Source organism: Morus notabilis, unplaced genomic scaffold, assembly GCF_000414095.1.
Source record: "Morus notabilis unplaced genomic scaffold, ASM41409v2 Scaffold206, whole genome shotgun sequence".
Taxonomy (NCBI): Eukaryota; Viridiplantae; Streptophyta; class Magnoliopsida; order Rosales; family Moraceae; genus Morus; species Morus notabilis.
Genome location: NW_010365213.1, coordinates 166,377 through 180,822, shown reverse-complemented (window position 1 = coordinate 180,822; position 14,446 = coordinate 166,377). Strand labels below are relative to the sequence as shown.

At 31.6% G+C, this 14,446-nt stretch overlaps 1 protein-coding gene across 1 annotated transcript; it reads left to right on the top strand.

Moving 5' to 3' along the window:
* The first annotated feature begins 9,448 nt into the window (after nt 1-9,448).
* LOC21404378 lies at nt 9,449-10,243 on the top strand. Its single transcript, XM_010107566.1, has one exon. It carries the CDS (start codon nt 9,449-9,451, stop codon nt 10,241-10,243), a length of 795 nt encoding a protein of 264 aa, XP_010105868.1.
* Nucleotides 10,244-14,446: the final 4,203 nt, after the last annotated feature.

Below are 14,446 nucleotides of genomic sequence, written 5' to 3'. Positions count from 1 at the left end.
ACGAATCCTTCTACACCTGTTTCAAAAGCGAGATTGTAAAAATAAAAAAAAAACGTATGCATAAAGCAAAATTGGATGGGTTTTTTTTTTTTTTTTTAAAACCCCCTTTTTAAAAAGGGGGTTTTAAAAAAAAAAAAAAAACCCCCCCAATTTTGCTTTTTGCATCCGTTTTTTTTTTTTTTTTAAAACCCCCTTTTTAAAAAGGGGGTTTTAAAAAAAAAAAAAAAACCCCCCCAATTTTGCTTTTTGCATCCGTTTTTTTTTTTTTTTTCCTTATCTTGGATAATGTTGGTATAATTACTATTGCGGGAGTGCGTTCTCTTGTGTGAATTGTGTTATTTTATTTTCATTTTAAGGCTAACCATGGCAAGTGTAGAAGAACGACAATTCATCTACACACACAAATGCTATATATTTTTAAGAACACACAATTAGAGGAGTTATATTACTACTATACGCTCGGAGTTGAGACCAAAAACATATATTTCCCTGTCGGAAAATGGCTGTTTTATATGTTCTCAAATACGAGTACAAATTTGATGTCCTTATTTTTCTGTCTTGATAGTCTCTTCACTAATTATTTACCATGTTATTTAAATTTAAGAATCTAACCACATAAATAGGAATAAAATAATAAAAATACCTGAGCAATTTACAAAATGTCAAAATTTAATTAGAGAGACAGCCACTGAGACAGAAAAATATAATAATAGATATTGATTCTCTAGATACACGCCTCTTTACTTAAGCATAATCAAAGGTTTAAACGTTAAATCACACCAAAATATATTAGCTATTTCATGCTAGTTGTAACGCTTTTTGTTAAACAATGGTAGTAACACTTGTTATACACCTAGTAAATGGTGACAAACTTTTTAAAATCTACTGCATTTTTTAAAAATACCTGCGGCATGTTACTCGTAGTTTTTTTTTTTTTAATTAAGAAAAATAGAAGTAACCTATGTTTTATACTTCGTAAATAGTATTCATCTTTTTATACTTATTATACAGTACTGGTAACATATATTTACATTTGGTAAAAATGAATATATTTTTCACACTTACACAGAATGTGCTGACAAAAACAGTTAAAACGTTACTCTATTCGTGTCTTATTTAGCAAGAGGAATAATTATTTTCCAATTCAAATATTATTTTGTAAAATAATAGAAAAAAATTATATTAAATTTTATTTTTCTCAAAAAATGGCTATGTTTTCTTTTGATTTCCCAAAACACGCCTCTTCACTTTTGCATAATCAAAAGTTTCAACGAGAAATCGCATCAAAGTTATAGCAAAACAAGATACTACTAATATGTATATCTTAATAACATATATATATATATATATATATATATATTATACTTCACTCTATTTGGAACACATTTTATTTCAATCAGCATTAGCAACGATTTTTTACAGCTAGCGAATGGTACTGTGTGTTTTTAATATCTACGGCATTTTTTGTTTTTATGAGAATATCTACTGCATGCTACTTGCAACTCCTAAAGAAAAAAAAAAAAAAAACACAGAAGTAAAGTATTTTCTTTTGAAGATCTCATACATCTTTTAATACCTCTCACAGCAACTCTTAAAAAAAAAAGTAATGTATTTTCTCTTTGTAAATCGCGACATATATCTTTTCATATCTTTCACACAATACTAGTAACGTACTTTGGCAAATTCAAACAAAAAATTTATGCTTATTAAAGTATTCGCTGACACAAACAGCTAAAACGTTACTCATTTTGTGTCTTATTTGGAAAAAGGAATAATTATTTTCCAACTCTAATATTATTTCTCAATACAACAAAACAATTATATTAATAATTTTGTTTCTTTTTAAAAAAAAAAAAAAAAAAAGAGGATTTGTGTTCTGGAAAACAATTTGTTTTTCTCTGTTTTCCTAAACACGCCTCTTCACTTTTACAGAGTCAATTCAATCAAAGGTGTTGATGATAAATCATATCAAAATTATATCCAAACAAGATACCATCAATACTGTATATTTTATTCTTAGTAAATAGTAACATATTACCTTCTTCGTGTTGTACGAACCATTTTTTTAAATCGACATTAATAACCCTTTTACATAGCTCACAAACGGTAATATGTTTTTAATTTTACCATTTTAGGGGAATATCTACCGCATGTTGCTAGCAACTCCTTTTGTTTTTTGTTTTTTTTCTTTTTCTTCTTTAAGTAACGTAATTCTCTTTACAAAATCGCAACATATATCTTTTTACACGTCTCACACATTATTAGTAACGTACTTTTTACACATATTATTATTTCACACTTGTCAAAGTATGCATTGACACGAATAGTTAAAACGTTACTCATCTTCTGTCTTATTTGCCAAAAGGAATAATTATTTTTCAACTCCAATATTATTATTTCTCAGTATAGCAAAATAATTATATTAGTAATTACTTTTTTTTTTTTTTCCAAAAAATGGCTTTGTTTTTTTGGAGAACAATTTGTTTCTCTGTTTTTTCAAAACATGCCTCTTCACTTTTACGGAATCAAAGGTTTAGATGATAAATCACATCAAAATTATATCAAAACAAGATAACACCAAGAATGTATATTTTATGCTTGGAGTAACATATTACCTTCTTCGCGTTGTAAGTAACACTTTCTAAAATCAACATTAGTAACGCTTTTTTATAGCTAACCAACAGCAACATGCTTTTAATTTTGGATTATTTTCATGATTACTCCTCAAACTATATGCCCTAATTTAAAATGCCCCTTAATTTTCAAAACGATTCAAAACACTCCTTAATATATAAAAAAGAAATCAAACTACCTCTTCCGTCTAAATCTGTTTATAACTTTACTACAAATTAAATTCTAATTAAAAATATCAAAAAAGAGTAAATATTGAAACAATAAAATAATAATAATAATAATAATAATAAAAGCTCCTAACATTTTCTCCTTCTTCTCACTCTATCATCTGCTATATTCCTTTCTCAAAAACATGATGCATCTCATTTCTTAAGTGAGACCATGATCATGACGAAAGAAGCTTTAACGCGGGCATCGGATCTATCCCCTCACCCCCCACGATGACGACGATGGATGATCCGATCCCCTGTCAGACGGTAGCGTGATCCCCTCGACAGAATGAATACCCAACTGTTTTTCCTACCGACGGCGGCGCAAACACAACCTTCTATAACGGCGACGCGAACTCAGCCCTCACGGCGGCACGAACCAATCTTCCACTGACGACGATACGATCTTCTTCACCCCCGCCGCGCCGATCTCCCTATTACATGGTGGCGCGAATCACTCTATCCCTGACCGGCGTGAGCTCTTCTGCCTCTATCCTCGATTTCCTCTTCTATTTTGGGTCCTTCATTTTCTGTTTGTAATAGAAAGCTTTTCAACCAAACAAAATCGTGGATTCTAGCTCCACAGTGGGTGATGTTAATTTGAGCCCAAAAAAAAATTTAGGCTACGTTTAAAATTGATCATGTTTTTGTTTTTCACGTTTTTTGAAAAAGAAAAAATGAAAACGTTTTCAAAACGGTCTTTGGCGTAATAAAAATAAAAAATAGAAATTTAATTTAATATAAAATGTGATAGAAATGAAAAACGACTTTTAGTCGTTTTTTATTTTTTGTTTTCGTTTTCTCCTCTCTCAAGTAGAGAAAGAGAAAGAGAGATATTAATGAGTTTTTTTACACTAAAAACAATCTCTTGATAAAACTACCAAATGCATTTTCAAAAATAATTTCTATATGAGATTGAAAACGTTTTCATTTTCATTTTCATATAAAAAACAAAATCATTTTTGAACGAGTTCCAAACGCGCCCTTAAACTCACGATCACTTTTAACACTATAAAGAAGATCTACATGTTTTTTGGTGGGAATCAAAGAGAAATAAGAGGGATTTTGAGGAGAGTGATATAAAAGGAAAAGTTTTTGGAATTTTTTAGAATTTGGGATCCTTTAATTTTTTAATTATTTTTCAAATAAATCATTTTCTCCCTTTTTATTTTTTTAATATTTAAATATTTTCATATTTTGATAATGCTTTTAATTGATGTTTAATGGTTGCCATATCAGAAAATTGTTAGGATTATAAACGGATTTGGATGGAATGGGTAGTTTGATATGTTTTCTATAGATCAGGAGGTGTTTTGAATCAGTTTAAAAAAAATTAAGAGCCACATTGAGATAGGATACATAATTTATGGAGCATTTATAAAAATAATTCTTTAATATTACATGTTTTTAGGGGAATATCTACTGCGTTTTACTAGTAGTTTTTTTATCTTATAAAAATAGAAGAACATATTTTTATTATTCGCATATTACATACATTTATTACATATGCCACCAAATACTAGTAACATACTTTCACACTGGTAAATACGAACAAATTTTCACACTTACTAAAGAATGCGTTGGCTAGAACAACTAAAACGTTACTCATCGTGTCTTATTTGGCAATTTTCCAATTCAAATATATTTCTTATGTATAGTTAAAAAAAATTATATTAATTTCTTTTTCGTAAAACACTGGCTTTGCTATTTGTACTGTTTTCCAACACATGCCTGATCTTCACTTTTGCATAATCAAAGGTTCAAACGATATATAACATCAAGTTATATTACAAGCAGTGAAATAATGTTACCTACTTTACGCTATATGGAACACTCTTTTTAATCAGTATTAGTAGCACTTTTCTCGTAAAAGGTAACATCCCTTTCAAATAGAAATAACTGTGGAGAATGATAATATGATATTTATTATTTATTTAATAAAAGAGTTTATTTATTATTTTATATATAGTATTGAATATTTTATGAATATCACTGAAAATTCCATGATTATTTATGTGACTTTAAATATTGTATATAAGTGTTATATGCGGGAGTATAATATTTAAGGATAATAATCAAAACGATATTCGTAATGAATTTAATTAAAGTTTAGAAGTTTTAATTAAAACAATACTAATATATGTCATTCTCATTTAGAATGCAATGGTGGTATATGCACTATTAATATGGTGAGATATTAAATAAGTGTATTACCCATAATGAGATTATGTAGAACATGGACACATATACAATATGAATTTATGATAATTTCTGTTAAGTATTTTAATTGAGTATACTGATGGTCATATATAGAATGATTTTAATCCAGAGTTATTAGTAGACTCCTATTTATGAATTTGTGTCTTTTGATTTACTTAGTACATATTCTGCGATCTTTAATCATATTCCTTGTATTTTAGAGACATGATGAAGTGAGTAGTCGAGAATGTTATTATATGAGATGGATACCATTCCTTCTTGAGAAAGAAGTAGATAAATAAATAATTCTCTTGAGAATTGATTTGATACTTGGACCAGTAGGAGCTCCGATTTATAAATTTATTTTGTGAATCATTGTCAATTAGAGAATCAATGACACTCAAGGATAAAGCTGTAATTAGAGAGGTTAACGGATTTCACCTAACTCTAATTATAAATTATTTATGGAGTATTGATCTATATATAATGACTATATCAAATAGACACTTCACAGTTTAGAAGTAATTTATGTCTGTAATTACGAGAGTGCAATTTCAAGTTTATAATGGAGTAACTTTTGGAATTAATAGAATTAATTAATTAATTAAAGAGTTTAATTAATTATTAATTTTATTGGAGCTCAGAATTATAGGTTCATGAGTTATCTCGTCGTTCTTGTAATCCTACAAGACACTAAGGCTAAAATAAAAATTTTAGAATTATGGAATTCTAAAAATAACGCTCAAGGATAATTAATTGATAATTAATTATAAATTAAATAATGTGATTATTTAAGTTTAAGTTTAAATTTGAATTATGAAACACACATGTGAAGGTGTTCACATAGTGTGAACTCACAGCACAGTGTGAATCCCTCTGGGATTCGGTTGCTTGCTCTCCAAGTTATCCATTTGACTTATTTGATAAGTTGTTCAATTGAATTAATATGAATTTGATAAGTTGTCAAATTAATTTACGTTTGACTTAAATATGAATATGAATTTGAGTCAAAATTAGACTGCATGATAAATGCATAATTTTACCTTATTCTTTACCTGCAGTATGCGCCGACCATAGGGAGGAATCTTCTTGTGGTGGCCGGCCAATATATGGATAAGGGAGAGAAATTTTGTTTCAAAAATCAAGTTAGAAGTGAGAGATAATTATCAAGCTTTATCTTAGAGATAAAGATTAGACTTCTTCTGATTGTCAAACTACTACTATATAAATAGGAGATTGCAGAAAATTAGAGAACACAATTTTTGCTCTCTCCTATCTATAGTGGCCGAATTTTATAGAGTGTGAAAAAGAAAAATTTTCTCCCAAATTTCACGTCGTGCATTTGTTGTAAGGAACATTTGAGGTTAAAAAACTCAAGTTATCGACCTAATCGTTCGCTAGGTAAATAAATTAATTAGATTAATTTATTCGTACATAAATTAATGTAATTTATAAAGTATCTCAAAGTTTTATGAAAATTTTTGTTATACACGATCCGCTAATTACATGTTTTTGCATCCCAAATCGTTTTAGAAACCAACAATAACATTTTTCTATAGTTCGAAAAAACAATAACATACATTTTTTTTTATACTTAGTGTATAGTATTGATAACGTACTTTTACACGTGACGAATCCTCACGTATTTTTCACACCTACCGTAAAATGCGCTGACAAAAACAACTAAAACGTTGCTCCTATGTCTTTTTTCGCAAAAGGAATAACTATTTTCCAATTCAAAAATTGTCTCTTAGTATAGTAAAAAAATTATGTATAGTAAGAACATATGTGGCAAAACGTATGTGTATGATGTATGAGAATTTTCTCTTCTTCTTGTGTTTTGCTTAAATTCAGTAAATGACTTCTCCCAAAAAAAAAAAAAAGAAACAAATAAGTAAATAAATAGCTAGGAAAGGAGCAGAAAGTTCCAAAAACCGCACCAAATCATAAAAACTAAACAAAACTAAAAAAAAAAAATGTTTCCAAAAAAAAAAAAATTGCAATTATGGTATCGCTCGCGCCCGTTGTAACTGGGTTTGTGACCCTAATCCCCAAAACTCCGCCTAGAAATAGGCTTAATCCTGCTCCTTCTCAAATGCCAGAGAGAAATAGAGAGAGACACAGAAGAGAGATTTGAATCTCTCTTCTTTCCCTCTCCCTCTCTCGCTCTGCAAACTCTCTTCTTCTTCTTCGCTCTATCTTCTCTCTCTCTCTCTCTCTCAAAACGTTGTCGTATGATCATCATCTTCTTTCCATTTTACAAGGCCTGTTTGGTTTCTTCACCAATCCAAACAAGACCTCCTCGGGTACGTCTTTCTTTTATATGTCACAATAAAATTACCCTTTTCTTTAATCCAAACAACCATGAATCTCACTGGATGTTTGTGTTTTTCGTTTTTATTTATTTATTTATTTTTTGTTTTGGTCTTTTCTTTATTATCTTCTCTTCTGAATGATTTGTGCAAATTAAGTTTTATCCTTTTTACTTTCTCTAATTTATCCGATTTAAAATGTTTTCATTGATTTTCCATTGTTAAGCCATACTTCTTGTTCTGGTATAGCCTTTTGGTTTCTCCAGCCATGCAAAAGTAAAGGAAACCCGTTCACGGAAACTTAGTCAAATTTCCATTAATCATTATTGCTTTTTTACTATTTATTTTCTTGGATATCTATTAAATTATATAGCGATGGAATTAGACGGTGAGCGATGAAATGAATCATATCGAGTACATATTCCTAGCATTCTGGACTCCACAAGGATATGCGTTTTTAACGTTTTCGTAGGAATTAGGTGTTTTTAGGTCCTTTTTTGCTGAATAAATATTATGTATGATTGAAGTAGGACATCGTTTTCGTCATTATTTTATGTGATTTGTTTTTGAAGGTTTTTTTGCTTTATTTTGGGGGCATGTGTTTGTGTGTGCTTGTTTTATTTATTTATGTTTTTCTCTGAAGCTTATTTTATTGTTTTTTTTTTTTTTTTCTATACACATAGGTCGTAGCTTGTTTTTTAAAATAGTTTTGTTATATATATTTAAATTATATTTATATACTGTCCAATATGCCAGCACAAAGCAAGCTCATCTGTTTTCTTTCATATTTTCGACTGTCGAAGCACTTCGTCTCTTAGCACGCGTATACGCTTCGTTTTATTGCTTTCTTGAACTCTCTCCCAATTTATTAATAATTTACATTAATCAACACTCTTCTGGATTTGTTTACAAAAGGAAACTACAAAAAAGGAATTGTTTTCACCCGAGTTTTTTTTTTTTTTTTTTTTTTCATCTGAAATAGAGTAATTTCCTTTTATTAACGGAAACATATCTTTAAATATTTTCTTTCTTCTTCCCCCCCCCCCACGTTTGTTTTTATCTTTTAACCTATACAGCTTGATAATGATGCTCGATGTTTTACGGATATTGCCCTATTAATATTTTTTTTTGGCGAATACACGATAAAATTCTTTTTACAGATAGCAATGTGGATATTTTCTAGATAATAACATTATTCAGCATGATTTTCGAGGTCAAACGACCACAAAATTCGTAAACATATGATCTTTTTTTTTTATCACCATAAAAACGTTTGTTTTTCTAGTTTAAAGAAAATAAATTGCTTCCTGCTGCTGCGGTGGACCCTCACAACGTTATTAAGGAAATTGAATTTATTGATCAAGTAAAGTAATCATATCCTACGGTCCAAATGGCTCAATCACGTTGCCCCGCCAGAAAGAAAACAACATGGAAAACTTTTTATGATGATGTAGCAACAACACGTGTTTGTCCCGCTCCTTAAGGGCCCGTTTAGTTTGCTTATTCGAGTTGAGATGTAACTTTATGTGAGAGCTTTTTACTGTAATAAAAACTGAATTTTAAACTCGAATCGGTTAAATGAATGAGACCTCAATAATTTATAGATTCTCATTTTTATTTATTTATTATATTTTTGGATAATTGAATAATAGAATATGAATGTTCACTTTTACGCGTTCGTTACCTATCTGTATTTTCAATTTTTTTGTATTTGCACTTCGATATTATTATATTATATATGCCTAAAATGTAAATAACTTTTTCTTTGCTTATTTTGAGATGTCCAGGTAAGTAATTATTGGAGAATAATCCAAATCAGATTCTGATTTCTGATTTCCCCCGAATAAACACAAGTCTTGACGTCACCACCAGATTATATACTAGCTGGCTCTGCCCTATCTCATTCTTTCCCCATCTTCAATATATCTCAATATATACCACCTCTCTCTCTCTCTCTTAAAAAAGAAAAAAAAAATCTCTCTAAAATTTTCTTGCTTAATTTTCCCTCACTGCCAAACTGTTCCTCTCCATGCGCAATTCTTAAGAACTAATTTAATTAAACTCTTTCCATCTCTTGAATCAATCTCTTCGAATATGCAAACCCACCACATCGAACGCGGACTAAACGACCTCTCCCTTTATCCACAAGAGCCAAAACGACAAGACTCCGATCGTCGTTCCGTCAGCACTCTCATGACCCCGGACTCGTTCCTGTACCGTTCGTCCTCATTCTCCGCTATTATCGGAGACTACATCGGCATGGAGAGCTGCGTCGACGTCCTCAGCGACGGCGACCAATTGGAATTATTGAATCGCAGCCACACGCCGCCGCCCGGCGAGAGAGAAATCCGCGGCAGGCGAGACCGGCGGTCGTCGGAGACGGGGAATTACAAGAGGGAGTTTCCGCCGCCGATCCCGTCGCTGGCGCAGACGGAGAATATGCATTCGAGAATGCCGTGGGTTCTCAGGCGCCACTACACCGGCGACGGACGCTTGATCCTGACGGAGGAGAAAGTCCGCCACCACGAGTACTTCCGGGCCCACCGCTCCAACGGCCGCCTAACGTTGCACCTCGTCCCCCTCGACGGCGCCGTCTTGGGTGCTTCGCTAGCTGATAAGGAGATAATTGAGAACGAATGCAACAATGTGGAGGATCGCGATAATCAGGAACACAATGATCAGGATCTGGATGATAAGGATGATGGCGGTGATGATGTTAATTGTGGTGAATTGGACGGTGGTGATGAGGTTGAAGAGGAAGATCAGTGTAATCATAAAAACGATAATGGGAATATTCAAGAGCAGGGAATTGGTTCGTGTTGTAACTATAGCAGTGGGCGTTGTATATTGGGGGTTGCAGTGCCAGCTATAAGGCCTGTTCATACTTAGAAATACTGATTTCGAATTGTATTTGATTTTTATGTGATTTTGGAGAGAATCATGATCAGATCATATCGATCAGGAGATCAAGAGTCTGCTTGGAAATTGTCCCGAATTTTGAGAGCTAATGAGAAAGACCCATGCAGCTCTTTTTTATAATTGATGATCATTTTTGTTCTTCCTAATTTTTATAACCTCCTAATACAGCATTTTTCAGGCCATGTTGAAACTCTGAGAGTTCTTTAAAAAGACCTTTTTGGAGATAATATTATAGTATTAATTCCTAGCACTTTAGTTCAAAATGAAGTAGTTAAAATGCCTTATCCGAAAATAAGAACGGTTATGTAGAAGGATAATTAAATATTATCCCGAGAAATTAGAGAATAGGATTCATTGCCTCGTTTGGAGTTTGAACTGCTTATGATATTTGGGATAATTACACCGCATGGCAAATTTCATATATACCTTGAGTTAGAAATTTAACAAAATTTTTAAGATATTATAAATATAGAAAAAATGGTGTATAATAATTATCACGATGTACTATATAATGATATAGTCATCATTCAAATAATATCAAAATTTTATATTTCTTCTAATATTTAAAAATTTTGCTATATTTCTAGTCTACTATGTAAATTTTGCTATAGGTGTAATGAAATGATTATATGTAGTATTTTATATTTGATAATGCTGGAGTATATAGGTAGCACTCAACATACGATTACTCTATTATATACTCTCAAAATTTAAAAACCAATACGATCCCGTATTATCAAGTTCAAAAGAAATTTCTTTTCATTTTTTGAAAAAATTAAATGTTAGTAAAAATATTATCCGACATTCAGCTATTTTAAGGATATGGGATTTTTTCTATCAAAAGTTTGGGGTTTTAATAATAAAACAATCAGTAATTTTCCATCAAAAGTTTGGGGTTTTGTTATGTACAACATGTAGTGCCACAGTCCACACGTTTTTTTTTTTTAATTTCTTTTATATCATATATCCAAATTTTCAAAAGTTTCAAAAGTAAAAAATATCTTACTCGAAATTAATCACCTTCCATAAGATTAGAATAATCTATGTGAGGATAAGATTAAATGCAACTATTAAATATCTGACTCATGCGACCACAATAGATAAGAGATTATTTGGTTGGGGGATTCGTATCCCGATTCGAATTATGGTTTATGATTCATTACAGTGTTTTCTCTCACAAAAAATACACGTAAATCGAAAATAATTCTAATCCATAAACTAAACGTCTCCTAAGATTTTGCTCGATATTCACTGAGCCCCTTCTCTGAGAGATTTTGAGACGATAAAATGTTCTGAAACATAAAACTGAGTGCAGGTACATAACGTAAATGAAAAAGTACAATATTGAAATACATGTCCACATATACACACACAAACATAATATACCTATACATATATATAGTATCCATACTATATATATACATATATGTTTGTACTGTTTTGCATTCACTGAGAGCTGAGATCGCCACGCCCCTCAAGAAAAACTAAGGGAGTGACAGAAATATTGCAGTAACAAGTACAGGGTGCAATTCACGAGGAATCCCTTATTTGATACATTGTTGGGGAAGATAAATGGTGTAATTAATCATCATATCATGTATATATTATTTGAAGTACAGCTACATCCCAATATCACAAAACCAATATTATAGTGTCAGAACTCATGATTGGCCTGCCCTTGTTTGCACGCTCTCGCACAATATCGCAGTTCTTTACAACTACACAATTCAAAAAATCAGTGAAATTTTGATATATCATCCATGACCAGGCGACGCGATCGACAAGTCAATATATTAATAACGCTTGACCACATATAATAGCATATACACATATATGTATACACACACACACACACATATATATATATATAAATATGGTAATATGGTTGGTCCGAATTGCGTGCTTTAGCTGTCGCTCTCATTTGGATAGTCCAGTACGATTAATATTCCATGCAAGAATTTAAAGCCACTTTACATGCATGCATTGTATTATTATTTCGAACGCCAATAATGATGATGATGATGATAGTTTCGAGTCAATTGAGTGACCCAGTTTGGATGACAGCTCTCCGAATATTTCTTCTTTGGTAAGCTGAACAGAGCAAGAAAATTTAGAGCCCGTTTATTTCATGCGTTTAAACTCATAGTTTTAATTCTGTTAAGATATTTTCATTTTACAAAAAATTTAAATTATTTCAAATGACTAAATAAAAAATCACTGATTTAAACATATAAACCAAACGAGCCCTATGTGACTAGGGCGGAGAAAAATGTTGCTTTCATATATACATTTGCAAATTGCGTAATAAACATTAAGTTTTGGGTCTAGAGTTATTAATTCTTTGATTTTTCCACTTTAGTGATTAGGCTTTTTCTTAAATTTGTCCATTTAAGTGTGTTTAATAAAATAAAAAGACAATATTTAGGTTTTTTTTTAGAGTTTAAGGGAGGTCCTTGAACATTCTTTAAGTAGAGTAAGAAGAAAAAGAAAAACATAGGACGCCAAGTTGGAAAGTTATCTGACAAATTAAGCTAGTCTATCATGAATGATGAATATATCATAAATCAAGTCTGTTCTTGAAATAAAATTAAAAATGATAAGAAATGTTAGGAATCCAATTTTAATTTCAACATTCTGATACCAACTTACATAGTGAGTTAATCATAAAATGCTGTAGTGATAATGGGACAGTGAGTTTGTGTTTTTAGTACTAGTAGATGTTATCTTTAATATTGACTAAAATGGTAATTTTCAAACACTTTACCAAAAAAAAAAAAAATCTCTCATATAGGTTAGGATTTATAAAGATCCCAAGCATTATTATTATGTTAATAATTTAAACAACAATATGAAAAAAGTAAAAAATGAACAATTGACGTTTAAAGTAATTGGGTTGAATTTCTGCTTAGCATTGCTATATAGTGTAGATCAGACGTTTATTAATTATGAGGAATTATTTAGTTGGCCGGGAGTACCATGTTATGTTCGTTTATGTGGTACATCCATCTATTAAAATTATACCATTTAGTAACTTTGTGTATGTCAGCTTTTTGTATTTACGTTTTGTTGACGGTGAATTCTCGTCAACAAAAACAGGCCGGGTTACCTCGGGGTTTCCCGTTGGATTACCGGCCTTAGTGTTGAATGTGTGTAAGAATTTGTTGGAGGGGTGTATTGTGCGTTAATGAAAAGATGTGCACAAATAAGGAACACAAGAGATTTTATAGTGGTTCACTCTATAAAATCAGAGCTACATCCACTGTGGTTATATATTTCTTTTGAAGGGATTACAATTTACATCAATTGTTCTTTCTCATTCTTTTTTCTCTCGGATCTCAACCCCTTTCCTGTATGGGGTCTCGCCCTTTTTATATTGGGGACTTCCTTCGCTGGGTTGATTTCCTTTGTAGGCAAAAGCACTCAAGTGCTCTCCCTTTTTAGGCCCAGACGTAGCCCACTAATTACTTGGAGTAGTGTTCACTCAGCCAATTAGTCTTCTATTACGGCTCTATGCATTCCTGTAACCCTTTTCTGTCCCCTGTGGGGCAGTTTAAGGGTTCACAATAAATGCCTACCTTGCAGTCATCCCCCACTTTTGTACGTAATTTGTCACGTCAGATTTTTCCCCAAAGAGCATTCCCCTCGTCGCCAGTGTTGCTTAACCCAACAGTCCTTCTTGGCGGTTGGTTCCACAGTCGAGGGATTTCTATGTCCTAAGGTCGACGGTACGATCTGTCGACGCCAGAAGGAATCGACGCCCTAAGTTGGACTTTTCACTTGGGTTCTTTATAACAGAATGGGAGGGAGCCCCAGACGTCGAGGGTTGTTGCTTTCTGGGGAGTAGTTAAGGCTACGTGTCATATTATCGTTCTTCCACGTGTCCTTCACATTTTTCCACACAACACGTTTCTCTTTCTTAGTGTGTATAGCATTGATTGTTGAGTAAAAAACACTATTATTATTCTACCTAATTTCCTTATTTTAAGTAATTAACTTTAAATTAATTATTTTTATTTTTAAAATACTATTATAAAAACGGGTGTACCACATTAGCAAGATGACTTGTACACCCAATGTAGTTTCATAAGGAGTGAAGTATTTAACTCTCTTAAGATTCTCTAATCGGTCTTAATTGCATAACTAAATATCCAGTCTTTCAAAAGCGATATGAAA

Bases quoted from the DNA above. Each gene is read 5' to 3' on its own strand.
- LOC21404378 (XM_010107566.1), top strand. From the start codon at position 9,449: ATGCAAACCCACCACATCGAACGCGGACTAAACGACCTCTCCCTTTAT.